This window comes from Ictalurus furcatus, chromosome 14, assembly GCF_023375685.1.
Source record: "Ictalurus furcatus strain D&B chromosome 14, Billie_1.0, whole genome shotgun sequence".
NCBI classification, from domain to species: domain Eukaryota; kingdom Metazoa; phylum Chordata; class Actinopteri; order Siluriformes; family Ictaluridae; genus Ictalurus; species Ictalurus furcatus.
The window spans coordinates 9821309-9837180 of record NC_071268.1 but is presented as its reverse complement, the minus strand read 5'-3'; the positions used below and the strand labels follow the sequence as shown (position 1 = coordinate 9837180).

At 37.8% G+C, this 15872-nt stretch overlaps 1 protein-coding gene across 1 annotated transcript in view; it reads right to left on the bottom strand.

The window, feature by feature from the left end:
- Positions 1 to 6012: 6012 nt before the first annotated feature.
- pdgfrb (platelet-derived growth factor receptor, beta polypeptide) overlaps positions 6013 to 15872 on the bottom strand; it is a 52887-nt gene continuing 43027 nt past the window's right edge. The window contains exons 15-23 of the mRNA XM_053642129.1: positions 15697 to 15859; positions 14075 to 14241; positions 13211 to 13326; positions 12699 to 12821; positions 12036 to 12147; positions 11776 to 11875; positions 10553 to 10658; positions 10116 to 10384; positions 6013 to 9760 (exon numbers count right to left, since the gene is read on the bottom strand). Of these exons, the coding sequence (XP_053498104.1) occupies positions 9643 to 9760; positions 10116 to 10384; positions 10553 to 10658; positions 11776 to 11875; positions 12036 to 12147; positions 12699 to 12821; positions 13211 to 13326; positions 14075 to 14241; positions 15697 to 15859 (1274 nt within the window). The 3' untranslated portion in view covers positions 6013 to 9642. The remainder of the gene's footprint in view (positions 9761 to 10115; positions 10385 to 10552; positions 10659 to 11775; positions 11876 to 12035; positions 12148 to 12698; positions 12822 to 13210; positions 13327 to 14074; positions 14242 to 15696; positions 15860 to 15872) is intronic.

Sequence of the window (15872 nt, the reverse complement as noted above, 5' to 3'; positions counted from 1 at the left end):
TGTACAACTGACCATCACACCCATTTGTGGTTCTTCCCCCAACTATTGCCACAAAGATGGAACACACAATTGTATAGAATGTCTTTGTATGCTGTAGCATTACAGTTTCCCTTCACTGGAACTAAGAGGCCCAAACTTGTCCCAGCATGACAATGCCGCTTAGGTCCATGAAGACATGGTTTGCCAAGGTTGGAGTGGAAGATCTCAAGTGTCCTGCACAGAGCCCTGACCTCAACCACGCTGAACACTTTGGGATGAACTGGAACGCCGACTGCACAGTAGATCTCCTCACCCAATATCAGTGCCTGACCTCACTAATGCTCTTATGATTGCTTGATCACAAATCCCCACAGCCATGCTCCAAAATCTAGTGGAGGTTACTATAACAGCAAAGGGGGACTAAATCTGGAATGGGATGTTCAAAAAGCACATGTGGGTGTGATGGTCAGGTGTCCACAAACGTTTGGCCATAATGTTCTTAGTTTGTGACCACAATATATCAACTCGTGGTCTCAACATATTAATTTGTTGTCACAACCTCCATGTCACCCCATAGGCTTTGTATTAACCAGTTGCTGTGTCTGCTTTGTATTTGTATGTCAGTTGCAGATTTTCTCCAGTGTTACAGGAAGCTCTGCTATGTGTCAGGAGTGTTGGAGGGTTCCTTCTGTGGATCACTGAACTCCTGATCTGCACTGGGAAACAAACAAACATTTCTGTTTTCCAAATAGCTGTAAAATTATCTCTGTCATTCTTCAAGTTTGGATATCATCGTCTTTCATTTTAAATCTGTTACCAAAACAAAAGAATACAACTATAGAAGATGTTGCACTTGTATAAAGAACAGTCCTTCTGAAACTATATGAGTGGAGGAGAAAAAAATGAAATAATTTTGCTTATGCTGTATGTTTTTCCATGTAAAAAGTGCTTTTTCAGGAACCATGCCTTGCACAACTTCTGACAGGGCCAATTTCGGGGTTGGGTGTGCTTAATAACATTTGGAAATACTAAAGAATTCTTAAAACCACACAACTACATTGTGAATATGGATATAATCTGCATTCTTTTTTTCTTTCAGTTTTTGGATTCTCATACGAAAACCAGAAGCAAGCTCATGTGAATAATCACTTCACAAGGGGAACTGGTGCATCATCTTTCCTGTGTCTTCTGCAGTTTAATATTTCCTGTGTATTTTTGTTTGACAGGAAGCTGGTCCTACCTTTAAGAGCTTTCTGTTGGCATACTGATTTCCTGACACCTTTCCCCAGTCTTGGGGTCAGGGAGTCATCCCTCAATCACCCTATAGGCAACGGTTAGGGGTGGAGGGTGGGGGAAAATGGTAGAATGGTATGTGCTGGAATGGAGAGAGCACCCTGGGCATGGCACGTACCATGGCCAGGTGATCACGCTTCAGGATGCTCTCACTGAGATGGTTGTAACACTGAAGAGAGAGAGAAATTCTCATGGGAGCCTTTCTAAATGGTCATGTCGGTGTTAAAATAGTTTTTATTGGGTTTTTGTGTTTCATATTGGCTACAGTTTAAATCCAGCTCATTCCACTCATCACCTTCATGGCATGAACATTTGTTGTATTAGAAAGGAAAAAAAGCTAATCTCTATAAGGCTGTTGCCTTTCAGGAGACTATTAGTCCTGATTTAGAGGGAAATTAGTCTTCATCCGACATCTGATGAGTAATATGAGCATGGAAGTTTAGTGTATTGTTGTGAAATCTAAGGAAACAGAAAAAAAGAGTGACAGAAACCTTTTTATAGCTGTCTGTGAGCATGTTCCCCATCTTCTGCACCATATAGGAGAACTTTGGTCTCTTCTCAGACTTCTCTTCCCAGCACTTCCTCATCACGTCATAACTGCAAGGAATAGAAATGTGTTTGGATTTCATGTGAAAAATTGAATAAATGTCAGAATAAAACATTGTCAGGATAATTGTAAATGTTTCCTCAAAGATGCATTATGTACCTTACATGATATTTCTATGTAGTTCTTTATAAGTAAAGGTACAAAATACTGTATGTACACTCAGGTACAAATGGTTTGGATAGTTAAGGATTCTTAGCTTCCTAAAAGAGTCCTACTTAGAAACCCTTTAGGTTTTCCAACAGAGTGATAAACCAAAGAGTGCTAGATTTAACCAGTGTTTGGTAAATTACCACACATGCAGTAAATAACATTTATTTAAACAGAATGAACAAATCAGATCAGTCATACATTTCCTCTGAGGTGTGCATGGTTTAGCCTCTCTTAAGATCTGGGTTCCTCCTGAAAGAATAGTTTAAGGACAACTCATGTTACAACTCATGTTAATTGGATATTTTATTCAGTGGGTAATCTTTTACAAAATATTTTAGGTTTACAAAATATTGTATAACAGCCAAGCCTGACTTTTACAGTTAACTTGATTATTAACTTATGGGGGCCACCCAAAGGTGAAATGATGTACTGCAATATATTGTGTACATCATATATGTAGTCACATAGTTTACACATATTGTTTGATGAAATTCAACAACTGCCCTTAGACTTCCATTATACTTGATTTTAGGTAAATTGAGCTTTAAATAATTTAAGTTTTAAATAAATATTTTTCACAGTGTTAAAATTCCCAAGGTACAGAGCATCTGCAGCCAAGGCGGGAAGGATTCAGGAGGAGGCCATCCCAGTTTCCACACATCATCATATTGTAGTTCAGTGTTTCCCAACCAGGGTGCCGCTAGCTAACTGAGTGAACCTCAATAAGGATGGTGCTAGTAGCACCATAGAGCAGTTATTTAATCTAGCTAAATCATCCACTCAATATAGAGAAATATGAGTATCAGTGTGGATTTTTTTTTTTTCCCATCGTCTGTTGTGTTATAAGTGTTATAACTAGCAAAGTATTAAACAGCTTCAACACAGCTAACACAAATCAGTTAACTAACATAAGCTATCTTGGCATGATTTCTCTCAGGATATTTACACTTTAAACACCTTTTTGAATACAATTTAAATACAAAAATGGGGAACAAATAATTCAATCACTTCAAGCCAGTACTAGTGAGGCTGCTGCATGGGTACAAGTACTGCGCAGTTAGCAAGTTAGCTGTGGCACAAATATACTTGGTCAGCTTGATGGATATTTAGCCAATTATGTTGTCCAGGATATTTCTAGGTCATTTTTATAAGATGTAGACATAGATAATTCATGTTGAAATGTTCAAATTATTTCCCAAAAGACTAAACTGCCAAAGTCAACATCGTGTCAGCTCTGCCAAACTGTCAGTGCTGAAACTGCATTTAATATCTAAGAAACATGGACAGTGAGAGAATAACTCGTATGACATGTTTTTCCCCTCTTTTTTTTTGGTTGAAGCTGAAAAACAAATAAATATATGTATATATAAAATATATATTTTAAAAGTATATATATACTGACTGCGATATACTGACTGCGCGTGCACCTCCCCAAATGGACGAGGCGTTTACATTTGACGCTCTCGCCGTTGTAATATTCTTTGAAAGGAAAGGGTGCGACTCTGAGTAATCGTCCTATAAACCAACAGGATGTAGCTGAGAGAAGAAGTAGTTTGTCGGAACAACCATAGCAACGCTTACAAACATGGCGTCTCACGTGGAGTTGCTGAATGCCGGGGAGGAATTGTTGTGTTTGTTGTTGTCAATGTTTGTTTTCAGTAAACTTCACTAAAACCCCTAGTATGGAAAAAAGAGCAAAGAATCATATAGGACTAATATAAAACTCAGTAAACCTTGAGATTATCACTCGTCACATTACAACAAAATATAACTATAAATATGAGAACATGTATAAGATTAAATTGAACCAATTTTTATTTTATTCATTTCATTAAGATTTTTTTTTTATTAAACATGGACCTTTGCTTTCATTAAATAGACTTATTATTTATTGTAGACTCATTTTGTAGGCCGAAATGTTAGCAATTACTGTAAGACATAAGCAAAATTGGGAGCTTCCTGCAAATGTCATATCTCACATTTACAAAATCAGGTGATTGTTCATCCATCAGCGTAAACGTCTCTGTGTATAAAGACAAAAGAATGAGGTTTCATCACTGTATGAAGGTGTAGTGTATTGACTGTTTATTTGTGAACACACCGATGAATGAAAACATGGTTCACCCCCCAAAAATTTCAACTTTGGCTTTATTCTTTCAGCAGTATGTACAAAGCATATCCATATCACTATTTTTTAAAAACCTTTCCATTAATTTTGTGCCATCTGGCTATCTCTATAGTCCCGCATGGATCATAGAGATGCCTGTACAGTCGTACCTTTCGGCAATAGTCGCCTCGAAGTTATTCATTTCCGGATCCGGTGCCGCACGGAAAGTTACAAAAAATTGTGTAGGTTGTTACAAATTTCTAAAAATTTTCAAAGAGTGCCGTGACTGAAAAAGGCTGGGAAACGCTGTTATAGTTCATAGATCTATATGTTTGTATCACTTTCCTGGCATATAAAATCCAGTCCTTTTATGCATCATATTCAAGGAAGGAAAATTTATTCAAGGAATAATAAAAGCATGTGATTAGAAGCATAATAATCACTATAGTAAAAGTATTGTTGTCATGGATCCTGAATTAATGATTAAGTATTCAATAATGCCATAATAAACTGTAAGGGGACAGTTGGCTTGGTCTTGTGTCATCACTAGAGGGAGGCAGAGATTAAACTGAAACATTGTCAGACCGACTTCTGCCACCAGAGGGAGCGACGAGCACAGTCTTAATTATAATCAGTGGCAATCAGCCCCACCCGTGCATGGAGCTATTAAGGAGAGCTTTCCACTCCGTCAGTACGTAGACTTCAGTAGCAAGTATATCAAACTTGCTGCATACTGGTGTGTAGTTTTTAACGGGTAATCTCTGGTAATCTTCTTGGGTACATTTTAGTCATTTCTCTGGTTTCTCTTACCCACTCTTGAGCTCCCTGTGTGTGTGTGTCTATACAAAAATATACATAATAAAATTCACTATTAGTTTACTCGGTTTATCCTCAGGCCTTTGACTTGTTCTGCACATGGGTCTATCTCTATCTCTTTGGGTGGCTCACTGGGTTCTTGCCTCGTTCTCCAGTGTTCAAATCCAGGCCTGTTACAGTGAGATTGAGCCAAAGAGATGGATCCAGCAGAGCTCGAGCATCTAAAAACAGTCCTAATCAATAAGTGCACCAAATAGAATGGACATGAACAGGTCTTGCAGCAAAGTTTCTCATAACTCCAAAGCTTAGACTGTACATGTGCTGGTAAGGCAGAACCTACTCAGCCAGTTGTGGCCACTGCTGCAGAACTGCCACTCCTCCAGAGAACCAAAACTGGATGATCAGCTCCTCATCTCCTTGGTTTTCGGCAGGGTAATCATAGTGTCTCTGAATATGGAGATGAAATTAAAGGTGAACTTTTACGAGCTGACCCTGAGACTCAACAATCATCTACACGAGCATAAGGTCAGTGAAGCCAGACAGCTTCCTCAAGTGTTTACTCCACTAGAACTAAATCTCTTGTCTGGTGGGCCTTCATAAAGGGAAAGAGGTGTCTGTACAGTGGGTGTGCAGGACATTTCCACACCACCTGCCAGGAACTGTCAGAAAAAGCCAAAGCTCACCCCAGGAGGGGGAACTGTGATGAGACCATTCATTCCTCCCTGGGGTCAATAGGAGGAATTTGTGGATTCAGGAGCTGCAGGAAATTTCATTGACTGATTTAGCAGTAGTACTAAAACTTCCACTTGATACCCTAGAGTGTATCATGTCAGTCTTAGCCATAGATGGTTGGTTGGTCTTTTGGTAACTCAGTAAACAGCTCTAGTTACTTTAAACATAGATCAACACATGAAGTAGATATATCTGTAATTAATCCATGCTGCTAAGCTGTGACTCATTTTGTAGTTGGCTGGAACACCACATCCCTTGGAAAAACTCAGACATTTTGCAACTCGGCTCACCCCATTCCAACGTGTGCTTGATTACCAATATAATACTTAAAGAGGCATAAAGAGGATTTTTTTTCTCTCCCTTATCTTTATTATATGTTTCCTTTACATATAGTACATTTAGTACAATAAAGTACAATATACAAAATATTTATACAAAAAATACACTTGTAAATATACATAATGTAGAAGCTTTGGTACCATAGCATGTGTAATATTTCCTCATAAAATGTGATTTATCATGTGGCACTAAATAAGGTTTGGCTCATTTACAAAAAAAGGCTACAATAAAATCTATAAAGGTCAAAAGAAAGCAAAGCACTATACTTTATGTGTGTTTTACAAAATGGATGGCTGCTTTAGTAGGTATATGGCGTGGGCCATCGCTACTGTTTTGAGGTTAGTTTTTACTGTTTCTAGTAAAATGATGAAATTTCAGGTTTCGTAAAATGGGATTGGCCCTTTATTGGAGTAAAAAGAGACTTCTACTTAAGGCTCAACACTGTGTTTCTATAATAACATGAAGACATTAAAGATACAGAATGTCTTTTAGCAAAAATAAGTAACACAAAAGATAAAGTTTCACCCATAGAGTTGCCCTGCATCTAGTACCTTAACCTGTGCTGTTTCACTAGTGTTTCAGTCAGAAGGTTACAATGCTAAAAGAAGGAAATCATTCTTTTTATAATACTGCATCAACAGTATATCATTTCTCTATTCATTTAATGTACCTTCATTTCACTCATAAAAGTGTAAAAAAAAAAAAAAAAAAAATTAAAACCAAAAATAAAAAAATATCATCTAGGTTATGTCCCAATAAATTTTAAAGTGCAAATTTGCTACAAGGCTGTAAGAATTCCTTCCCCTGAAACATAAAATATAGGAAAATGATATAAAAACAAAAAAACAAAACAACAACAACAACAGCAACAAACATACTGGATGTAGTTTTTTTTTTTTTTTTTTTTTTTTTTGCATAAGGCTCTGTTCAACAGTTGTGAAATAGAAAATACTTTCATAGACATGTCCTCAAAAAAAATGTCAGTTCTTGTTACTGTACGTAGCTGAACTACAACAAACAATTTACAAAATAACAGTCTTCAGTTCTAAAAGGAAAAAAAAAACACTTTCCAATGCCACTTACAGCATGCAATTTCAATACTGATGATGTATTGTTTGCAGATTCACTAGACTTTTAAACACACTGTAGTATACCATTCTCCATTGTACAAAATAGTACAAACCGATTATCTGTTCCTGTCCTTAACTACTCACAATTTTACTCATGACTGTCTCAATTGCAAGTTTTCAGTATGGTCTCACGCTTGTAAAATTCACTTCACTCCATTGGAATAAAAAGTTATGATTAGATTAGTTCAAAGGGGCCATTTTGATATCTGTCAAAAATGCACATTTTGCCATTTATTTTAATGAAGGCACGGTGCTCAAGGCAGCACTCACCAACACATAGAAATTGCATTCACCAGAGCTGCTTTTGTCACAATGTCCTCTGACATAGCCATGTATCAGCCAATAGAAGAATGTCTGGGGCAGGGTTCAACTGATGTTGAGAAAGATGCAAGAAAAAACAATAAATTTTTAGCTCACCTTAAAGAGTTTTACAATCAAACTCTAACAGCATATAAGGGCAGCTCATGGCAAGCCTAAACTTGAACCACTGTAAATGTGTGCACAGGTCTATATGTATTTTAGCTTAAAATATGTACAGGCAAACGTTCACCTAAAAGTGATGACCAAACAGCAAGAAGTCAGTGTGTTTTTGACAGATCCATTGAATGTCACCTTCATGTGTACAGATTTTTTAATGAAAATGTATTTCTGTGCTGCATTCGACTAACTCCGAATTTCCGACCTTAGCTAAGGAGAAGAAAACTCTCCCTCAACTGCTAATAGGAATTCCTACGAGTTTTTGAGCATGCCTGTTGGATTGAATTGAGCCCAATGACTGTATATATGACTTTATTATGCATTATGCGGTTTTGAAGCCTAAATTGGGTTGAAATTGGTTGAAAGTGCATTCTTTTATGCTCCACTCATTCTGTCGGTAAAAAAAGTAGTGACTGGTTAACCTTAGCAAGCTACTTCGAGTGTTCGCTATTGTGATAGAGTCACCAGGACTTGCTAGTTATAATATCAGTACAACAAGCTAGCGTAGACATCAGAATGAGCAACGTACCAGAAAAACTGCAAAGAACTCCCCACTGATGGTCTGTTAAAACCCAGCAGAACAAGACATGACTTTTATACAGAACTGTTAAGAGCTTCAGGTGCATGTTGGAAAGTGTGTGCATGTTCATGAGGCCCAACTGTGATGTCCAAAACTGCCATTCAGCTCATCAGCCTCATTTATTTACAGTAATCTAACTGCATGACTGTTGGGTTGTTTATTTTCTGTCTTACTCTGGGGACCCCCACCGCAGGCCCTTTTCCTTTGTTTTTAATCAGAGATGGGAAATTCCGAGTTACAAATCGAATGCAGCATTAGAAACACTGATGTCTCCACTTTGATATCTACTCCTCAAAAATCAAATAAAACTTTCCCAACTCCTCCCCTGTAAGATATTATAAGAAATCTGATAGAAGTTAATTGTAGTAATGCTAACTGTTCTTACTTGTACAGAATAACTGTTTATAAGAATCATTTTTTTTTTTTTTAATTAAGAAGGTTTAGCCAATAATTAATATATTGAGGCCACTGGTTAAGAGCTATTATATAATTTGTGGCAACTATAGTATTTAGTGGCCACATGAACTTACGCATGAAGCTGACTGATAATATTGGACTTTACTTCAAGCTTGGAATGACAGATAATGGAGTCACAGGTAACATGGATATAGCGTTAGGTCACATTACATTAAAGCAAACAGGCTTTTTCACTAAATAATTAACTGGAGGCCACCAATTAAGTATGATGTTCCTGCAACATATTTTAAATCATGGCTAATTTGTGGCCACAAAATACTTATGATGCAATCCATTGTGCTTGAAACTTGGAAAAATCTGATGTCTGACATGGAAAAGTGCAATGGAATGGTCATTCAATTTGGAATTCCTTAAGTTGGGAACTCGGGCAACATCTACCTTGCCTGAGTTATCCGACGTAAACACCTGAAGTCACAACAATATGGCGGAGCACAGTCGACAGTAAACAGAATTCCTTTTGCATTATTTTCTACTTGATTGTACTTGATAATGTTTCTGTTGTAGAAATGTGTTTTAATAGCTTTCAGAGTTTAGTTTAGCTTTTGAAGCTTGTAACTTCAGCCAAACACGATAAGACCATTGTGAGAGAAAATTTTTATAAGCAAAAATGATCAAGACAGTTGACCTACATTATATGTAATTTCTTCTTGCTCCATGCACAGAAATAATTAATGTAGATCTTATTAATATGTTTATCAAATTCAGAGACTGGACATACAGATATGAACTTGCTGTGGGCATCCATGTCTGTTCGAGCTGAAGTTCTGAGTAGTGTGGATTGCAACACTAGTTTTTCATCTTGAAATATTAACTTATGGCCTCGATATATTAATTAGTGGTCTTAAATAACCACTGTGTCACCCCATAGGCGTTGTATTAACCAGATGCTGTGTCTGCATTTTTGTTTGAATGTCAGTCACAGATATTCTCCAGTGTAAGAGGAAGCAACATGGTGTTACAGGAAGCTCTCCTCTGCGTCAGGAGTGTTGGAGAGTTCCTTCAGTTGTTCATAACACTCCTGCTCTGCACTGGGAGCCTCCAATGATGCTGTCTCTGCCTCAGACCTTACAGAGCTGCAGAGATGGAAAAAAAACCTTCTTAAGATTCCAAAAGCACACTATACAGAGCATTTTGTTTAAACTCTTGACAAAAGGACATTTCTGTACAAGATTTTGCATAAAATGCACTTTACATCAGATGTGATTTTTAAAGAGTAGGGCTTCCGAAACTCTCAGATTGGAGGAGAATTAAGTCATGAAATTTGTGTTATTTCAAATTCTAAAATAAACAACAATGTCCCAGGTCTATAATCACCCATGTGAGAACCATGCCCATTTGTGTAATCTCTCCACATGAGGAACTGGGGCATCATCTTTCCTGTGCCTTCAGTGGTATATGTATTTATGCTGGACAAGAAGCTGGTCGTACCTTGAGGGGCTTTCTGTTGGCATACTGACTTCCTGGCACTCTTCTTCAGGCTTGGGGTCAGGGATTGGGATGATGTAACCGTTATAAGGTGCTGGTGCCATGTCTTGATCAGCCTCTAGGCAACGGTTAGGTGTGGAGGATGGAGGAAAAATGGTGGAAGGGGAAGAGGGAGGGAGTGTGCCCGGGAATGGAGATGGCACCCTGGGCTTGCTGCGTACCACAGCTGGATGATCACTCTTCTGAAAGCTCTCGCTGACCTGGGAGTATCGCTGGAGAGATAGAGAGAGAAAGAGTCATTGTTGCCTTCCACCAGTCGGACATCCTGGATTTAGAGGAAGATTAGTCTACATTCAACATCCGATGAGTAACGTGAGTAATGAAGTTTTATGCATCATTGTGAAATCCAAGGAAACAGGGAAAAAAAGAGTGATGGAAACCTTTTTATAGCCTTCGGTAAGCATGTTCCCCATCTCCTGCACCAGATAGGAGAACTCCGGCCTCTTCTCAAACTTCTCTTCCCAGCACTTCCTCATCACCTCATAACTGCAAGGAATAGAAATATGTTTGGGTTTCACACAGAACATGTAATGCATGTCAGAATAAAGCTACTTTTAAAGATACATTTTTGTTTCCCAATGTAAGAGCTATTATGTACAAGTTGGGACAGTATGGAAAATGCTAATAAAAACAAAGAGGAGTGAATTGTAAATGTACTTTGACTTGTATTTAAACAAACAACAACAAAAAAAACAACAACAACATATAAATACAAGGTATTCGATGCCTAGTTTTTTTAAGGTAAACATTTATTTTGAAATTGATGCATGCAACACATTCCAAAAAAGTTGGGACAGGGCAATTTAGGACTAATAGTGATGTGACAATGTGCGCATTACAAGCGCATCGTTGCGTAAGCAGAGAGTGCCGGTGCTAGCATGGCCTGCCTGCAGTCCTGACCTCTCTCCGATTGATAATGTGTAGCGCATTATGAAGAGCAAAATAAGGCAAAGAAGGCCCCATACAATTGTGAAGCTAAAGAAATACATAATGAATGAATGGGAGAAAATTCCCATTCCCAAGACACCAACTGGTGTCCTCACTCAGCGCCCAAACGCTTAATAAGTGTTATTAAAAGAAAAGTTGATGTTACACAGGGGTAAGCAGTCAACTGTCCCAACTTTTTTGGAGTGCGTTGCAGTCATCAGATTCGAAATGAGTGTATATTTTCAAAAATAAATTAAATTCACAAAGTAAAATATCAAATAATGTGTTAATAATGTGTTTTCAGTATAGTACAGGAGGACTTGAGTTTTTTTGTTTGTTTGTTTGTTTGTTTGTTTGCATTTTCCATGCTCACCCAACTTTTTTGGAATTGGGGTTGTACTATACATTACAAAATATTTTTTTTTTACAGTTATTTTCTCAAGGGTTCTTTGGATAGTTAAGGGTTCTTAGCTTCCTAAATGAGTTGTACTTGGACACTCATTTAGGCTTCCTTCAGTTTGACAAACCAAAGAACCCTTTAGAGTGCTGGATTTAACCTGAGTTTGGTACCTTTGTCTCTGAGCAAGTGCAGTTTATTTCAGAATTATATTAAACTACAGCACATAAAATAAATAATATTTATTTAAACAGAATGAACAAACCAGATGAGACATACATGTCCTCTGCAGCGTGCATGGGTTTGGCCATCCGATAACCTCTCTTAAGAGCATTATAGAAGAGGTCATTCATAGGGAGATCTGGGTATGGAGTTCCTCCTGCAAGAACAGTGTTTATTAAAAATCTCATATTAATAAAATATTTTATCCAGTAGCGATTTTTTTACAATTTATTTATCATAGTTGGACAGACGAGACAATAAAACAACATTTTATTCGTATCCAGATTTAATTTAGGTTCAAGTGATTAATAACTCACCCAGAGTGAAAATCTCCCACAGCAAAATACCATAAGACCAGACATCACTGAGTGTTGTATAGAGGTTGTGGAAGATGCTCTCTGGGGCCATCCACTTCAGAGGCAGGAACGTCTGCAGGACACACAAACACAACAATACTCAATGTGAATGTGAATGTGCATCCAGGTTAGTGTACATGCTACACTAACTATATTCCTTAAGACGTTCCTGTGGAGGAATACTTTGCCTAACACTTTGTAAATGAAAAACAATCCTTTGTTAAATACAGCACATTTTAACAATCTATTAAATATTAGACAGATTTTGTGGCATGTTAGTCATATAAGTCTCTGTGTAAGTTGTTACTATATACATAACAATGTATTTGAAAGAGCACAGGAATATAAATGCTACTGTCAGAGCTGCTGTTATAAAGAATTATTCAACACCTTTTGACCAATCAGAATCAAGAATTTAACAGCACTGGGGTATAATGTAAATTACTATTGAATGGTGAAGTGCAAGAAGCCTTAATATTAATATGCGACATGGTTATTACAGTTCATGCAGATTGCAAAATACAAATCCTCAGACTGCAGGAAGTCATAAGAAAGCATTCAGTAGGTCACGTGTTTTCTTTCACCTGATCAATCTGAGAGTTCAGTTTTCAGGGCTGTACTCACGTTGCCTTTGGAGATGTAATTGTTGTCATGCATGATGTCTCTGGCCAACCCGAAGTCACAAATTTTCACCAGTTTTCCCTCACATATTAAGACATTCCTAGCAGCCAGGTCCCGATGAACACACTGGAAGGCCCAGAGAGAAGAGATTTGTACTGTATATAGATTTTGTTTAAATACAGACTATAATATTTATGACTAATTTATATATACAATATTACTGTATAAGCATGCAGTTTGCACAATACTAAACTGGTAGCTATAATAGTTTTGGTGGTGTTTTTTTTGGTTTGTTTTTTTTAAATACTCATAAGCTTACTTTACATAACAACTTTATCTCTGTAATGCTAGTAGAAAACTATAGATGCTCAATTTGGGCAAATTTCATTTTTAGCCAAATCATTGTTCCTTTTAAATCCACAACTCTCTCATAGATTGCATTAGAAAATTATTAAACCAGTCCAAATATCTGCCAGAGATCTGTACAAACTTTGCATAGAAATCTGATACTGTACATTTTTGGAGGCCAGAAACTCCATGCCTTTGGCCACCTGGAAGCTGAAGCCCACCAGATCAGTGTAGCTCAGAATGGGAGAATCACTGATGACCAGTGAAAGGTCCACTCTGTGACCTGAGAAACACACACACACACACACACACACACACACACACACACACACACACACACACACACACACACACACACACACACACACACACACACACAAAAATATACAGTACATTTCGTCATTATAAAATAAACTCCCAGTAGCACCAGAGGATTATATTTTTCTGAAGTTGCCTCTAAAAAGGCACATCTGTTCAACAGCTGGCTGGCATGTTTAGGCAGTTAACAATATCTTGCTGCCAAAATACATACATACTAAACTATGACTTTATTTTAGTAATATTCTCAGCCTTTGTTTAAATAAAAAGGACGTTTATTTTTAAATACTGTGTATAGTTCAGTTCAGTGAATATCCTCTCAAATCTGTATGCCTTTTTTTCCATTACTTTTGGTTAGAAGGATTTTTAAAAATATCCATAGACACTTGTGTTATCATGAATGCAAACTAGAAATGATACAATAATGACTGTCCAAAAAACAAACAATAAAAACCATAAATCGGTAATCTTGAACTAACATCAATGAATTGATAACAGATGTGAAAATGTGCACTAATATTTCTAAACCTTAATATATATATATATATATATATATATATATATATATATATATATATATATATATTACATGAAAGAGTATTAACTTTTAGAGATAGCGTCTTGTACCATTCTTTAGTAAACATTGTTTTTTAAAGAAAATAATGACTGCATAATTCCTTTAGACTGTGGCTTTGGTCTTGATGTGTGTCTACCTTGTTCTTGGTAGATGTCCTGCTGATATGGTGACTCATACGGAGACGGCTGGATATCAGCGTATTTGATGCTGTCCGTCAGCTCTTGCATGGCCACATATTCAGTCATGTCCTCTTTTCTCATGTCCATATAACCACCGTCACTCTCAGAGCCAAATAACACATAGCTACAGGGCAGAGAATATAATATAACATAACATTACATGAGAGCTCATAATGGTTCATGGCTAAACACTCTTTACAAAATAAACTAATAGTAATAAAAACAATAATAATTAAAAAACAAAACATTTTTATTGGGGGCGCACGGTGGCTTAGTGGTTAGTATGTTCACCTCACACCTCCAGGGTCGGGGGTTCAATTCCCACCGCAGCCCTGTGTGTGCGGAGTTTGCATGTTCTCCCCATGCTGCGGGGGTTTCCTCCGGGTACTCCGGTTTCCACCCCCAGTCCAAAGACATGCATGGTAGGCTGACTGGCATGTCCAAAGTGTCCGTAGTGTATGAATGGGTGTGTGAATGTGTATGTGAGTGTGCCCTGCGATGGATTGGCACCCTGTCCAGGGTGTACCCTGCCTTGTGCCTGCTGCTCCCTGGGATAGGCTCTATGTTTCCCCGTGACCCTGAAGGAAGGATAAGTGGTATAGAAGATGGATGGATGGATGGATGGACATTTTTATTGTAGACCAAGAATGTGTTCCATTAGGTTTATTACTCGCAAGCCAACAGATGGTCTGCACTTATAGAGTGCTTTTTTTTTAACCTTAGCGGTTCTTTACACTGGTTCTTATTCACCCATTCACACACACACTCACACACCAATGGTAGCAGAGCTATAATGCAAGGCGTTAGCTTGCTATCGGGAGCAACTTGGGGTTCAGTGTCTTGCCCAAGGACACTTCGGCCTGTGGAGTCATGTGGGCTGGAAATCGAAGCTTGTACCATTAGCAGGTTGTCCAATAACTATTGATTAGTGGACAACCCACTCTCCCACCGGAGCCACAGCTGCCCTGTGCTTTAATATGCTTTTAAGATGCTTTAAATATGTGGGAAATTTATCATGACTATCGTCAACCTTCCCTGGTTACTCAATTGCACTATTTTACGATGTACTACACATTTATAGAAGGGATTTATTTATAATTGCACTATCCGGTGGCACCCAGATGAGAACGGGTTCCCTTTTGAGTCTGGTTCCTCTCAAGGTTTCTTCCTCATATCGTCTCAGGGAGTTTTTCCTCGCCACCGTCACCTCTGGCTTGCTCATTAGGGATAAATTCATACATTTAAAATTTATATCCTGAATTCATCAATATTTCTGGAAAGCTGCTTTGGGACAATGTCCATTGTTAAAAGTGCTATACAAATAAAGCTGAATTGAATTAACCTTGTTAGGAGAATGTCAAGAAAATGCACTTGTTGATGCTATGTTCAAGAATAAAATACTGTATAGGATCATTTTCTTCTTGCTTAAAAAAAGAAAGTAGAAGAATATAAGTCAGTTTGATTTGGTTCTGACTTTATTTTTATTTTTACTGGTACTATTTATTATATCCTGTATTTCTCTGTATATAAGGACAACAAAACCTTTAAACAGCATCACAAGCTTGTTTCAGTGTCTTACCCTTTTCCAGAAGGCACATCAGAGTCAATGCAGATGTGGCTATCACTACCATTAGTGAGGGGGCTCTTGTTTGCATAGTTCTGCAGGAAGCTCTGCTTGTTCCTGTGCAGGTAGTCTACCAGGTCTCCGTATCGACAGAACTCCGTCACCAGGTACAGAGGACCTTGACACGTGAT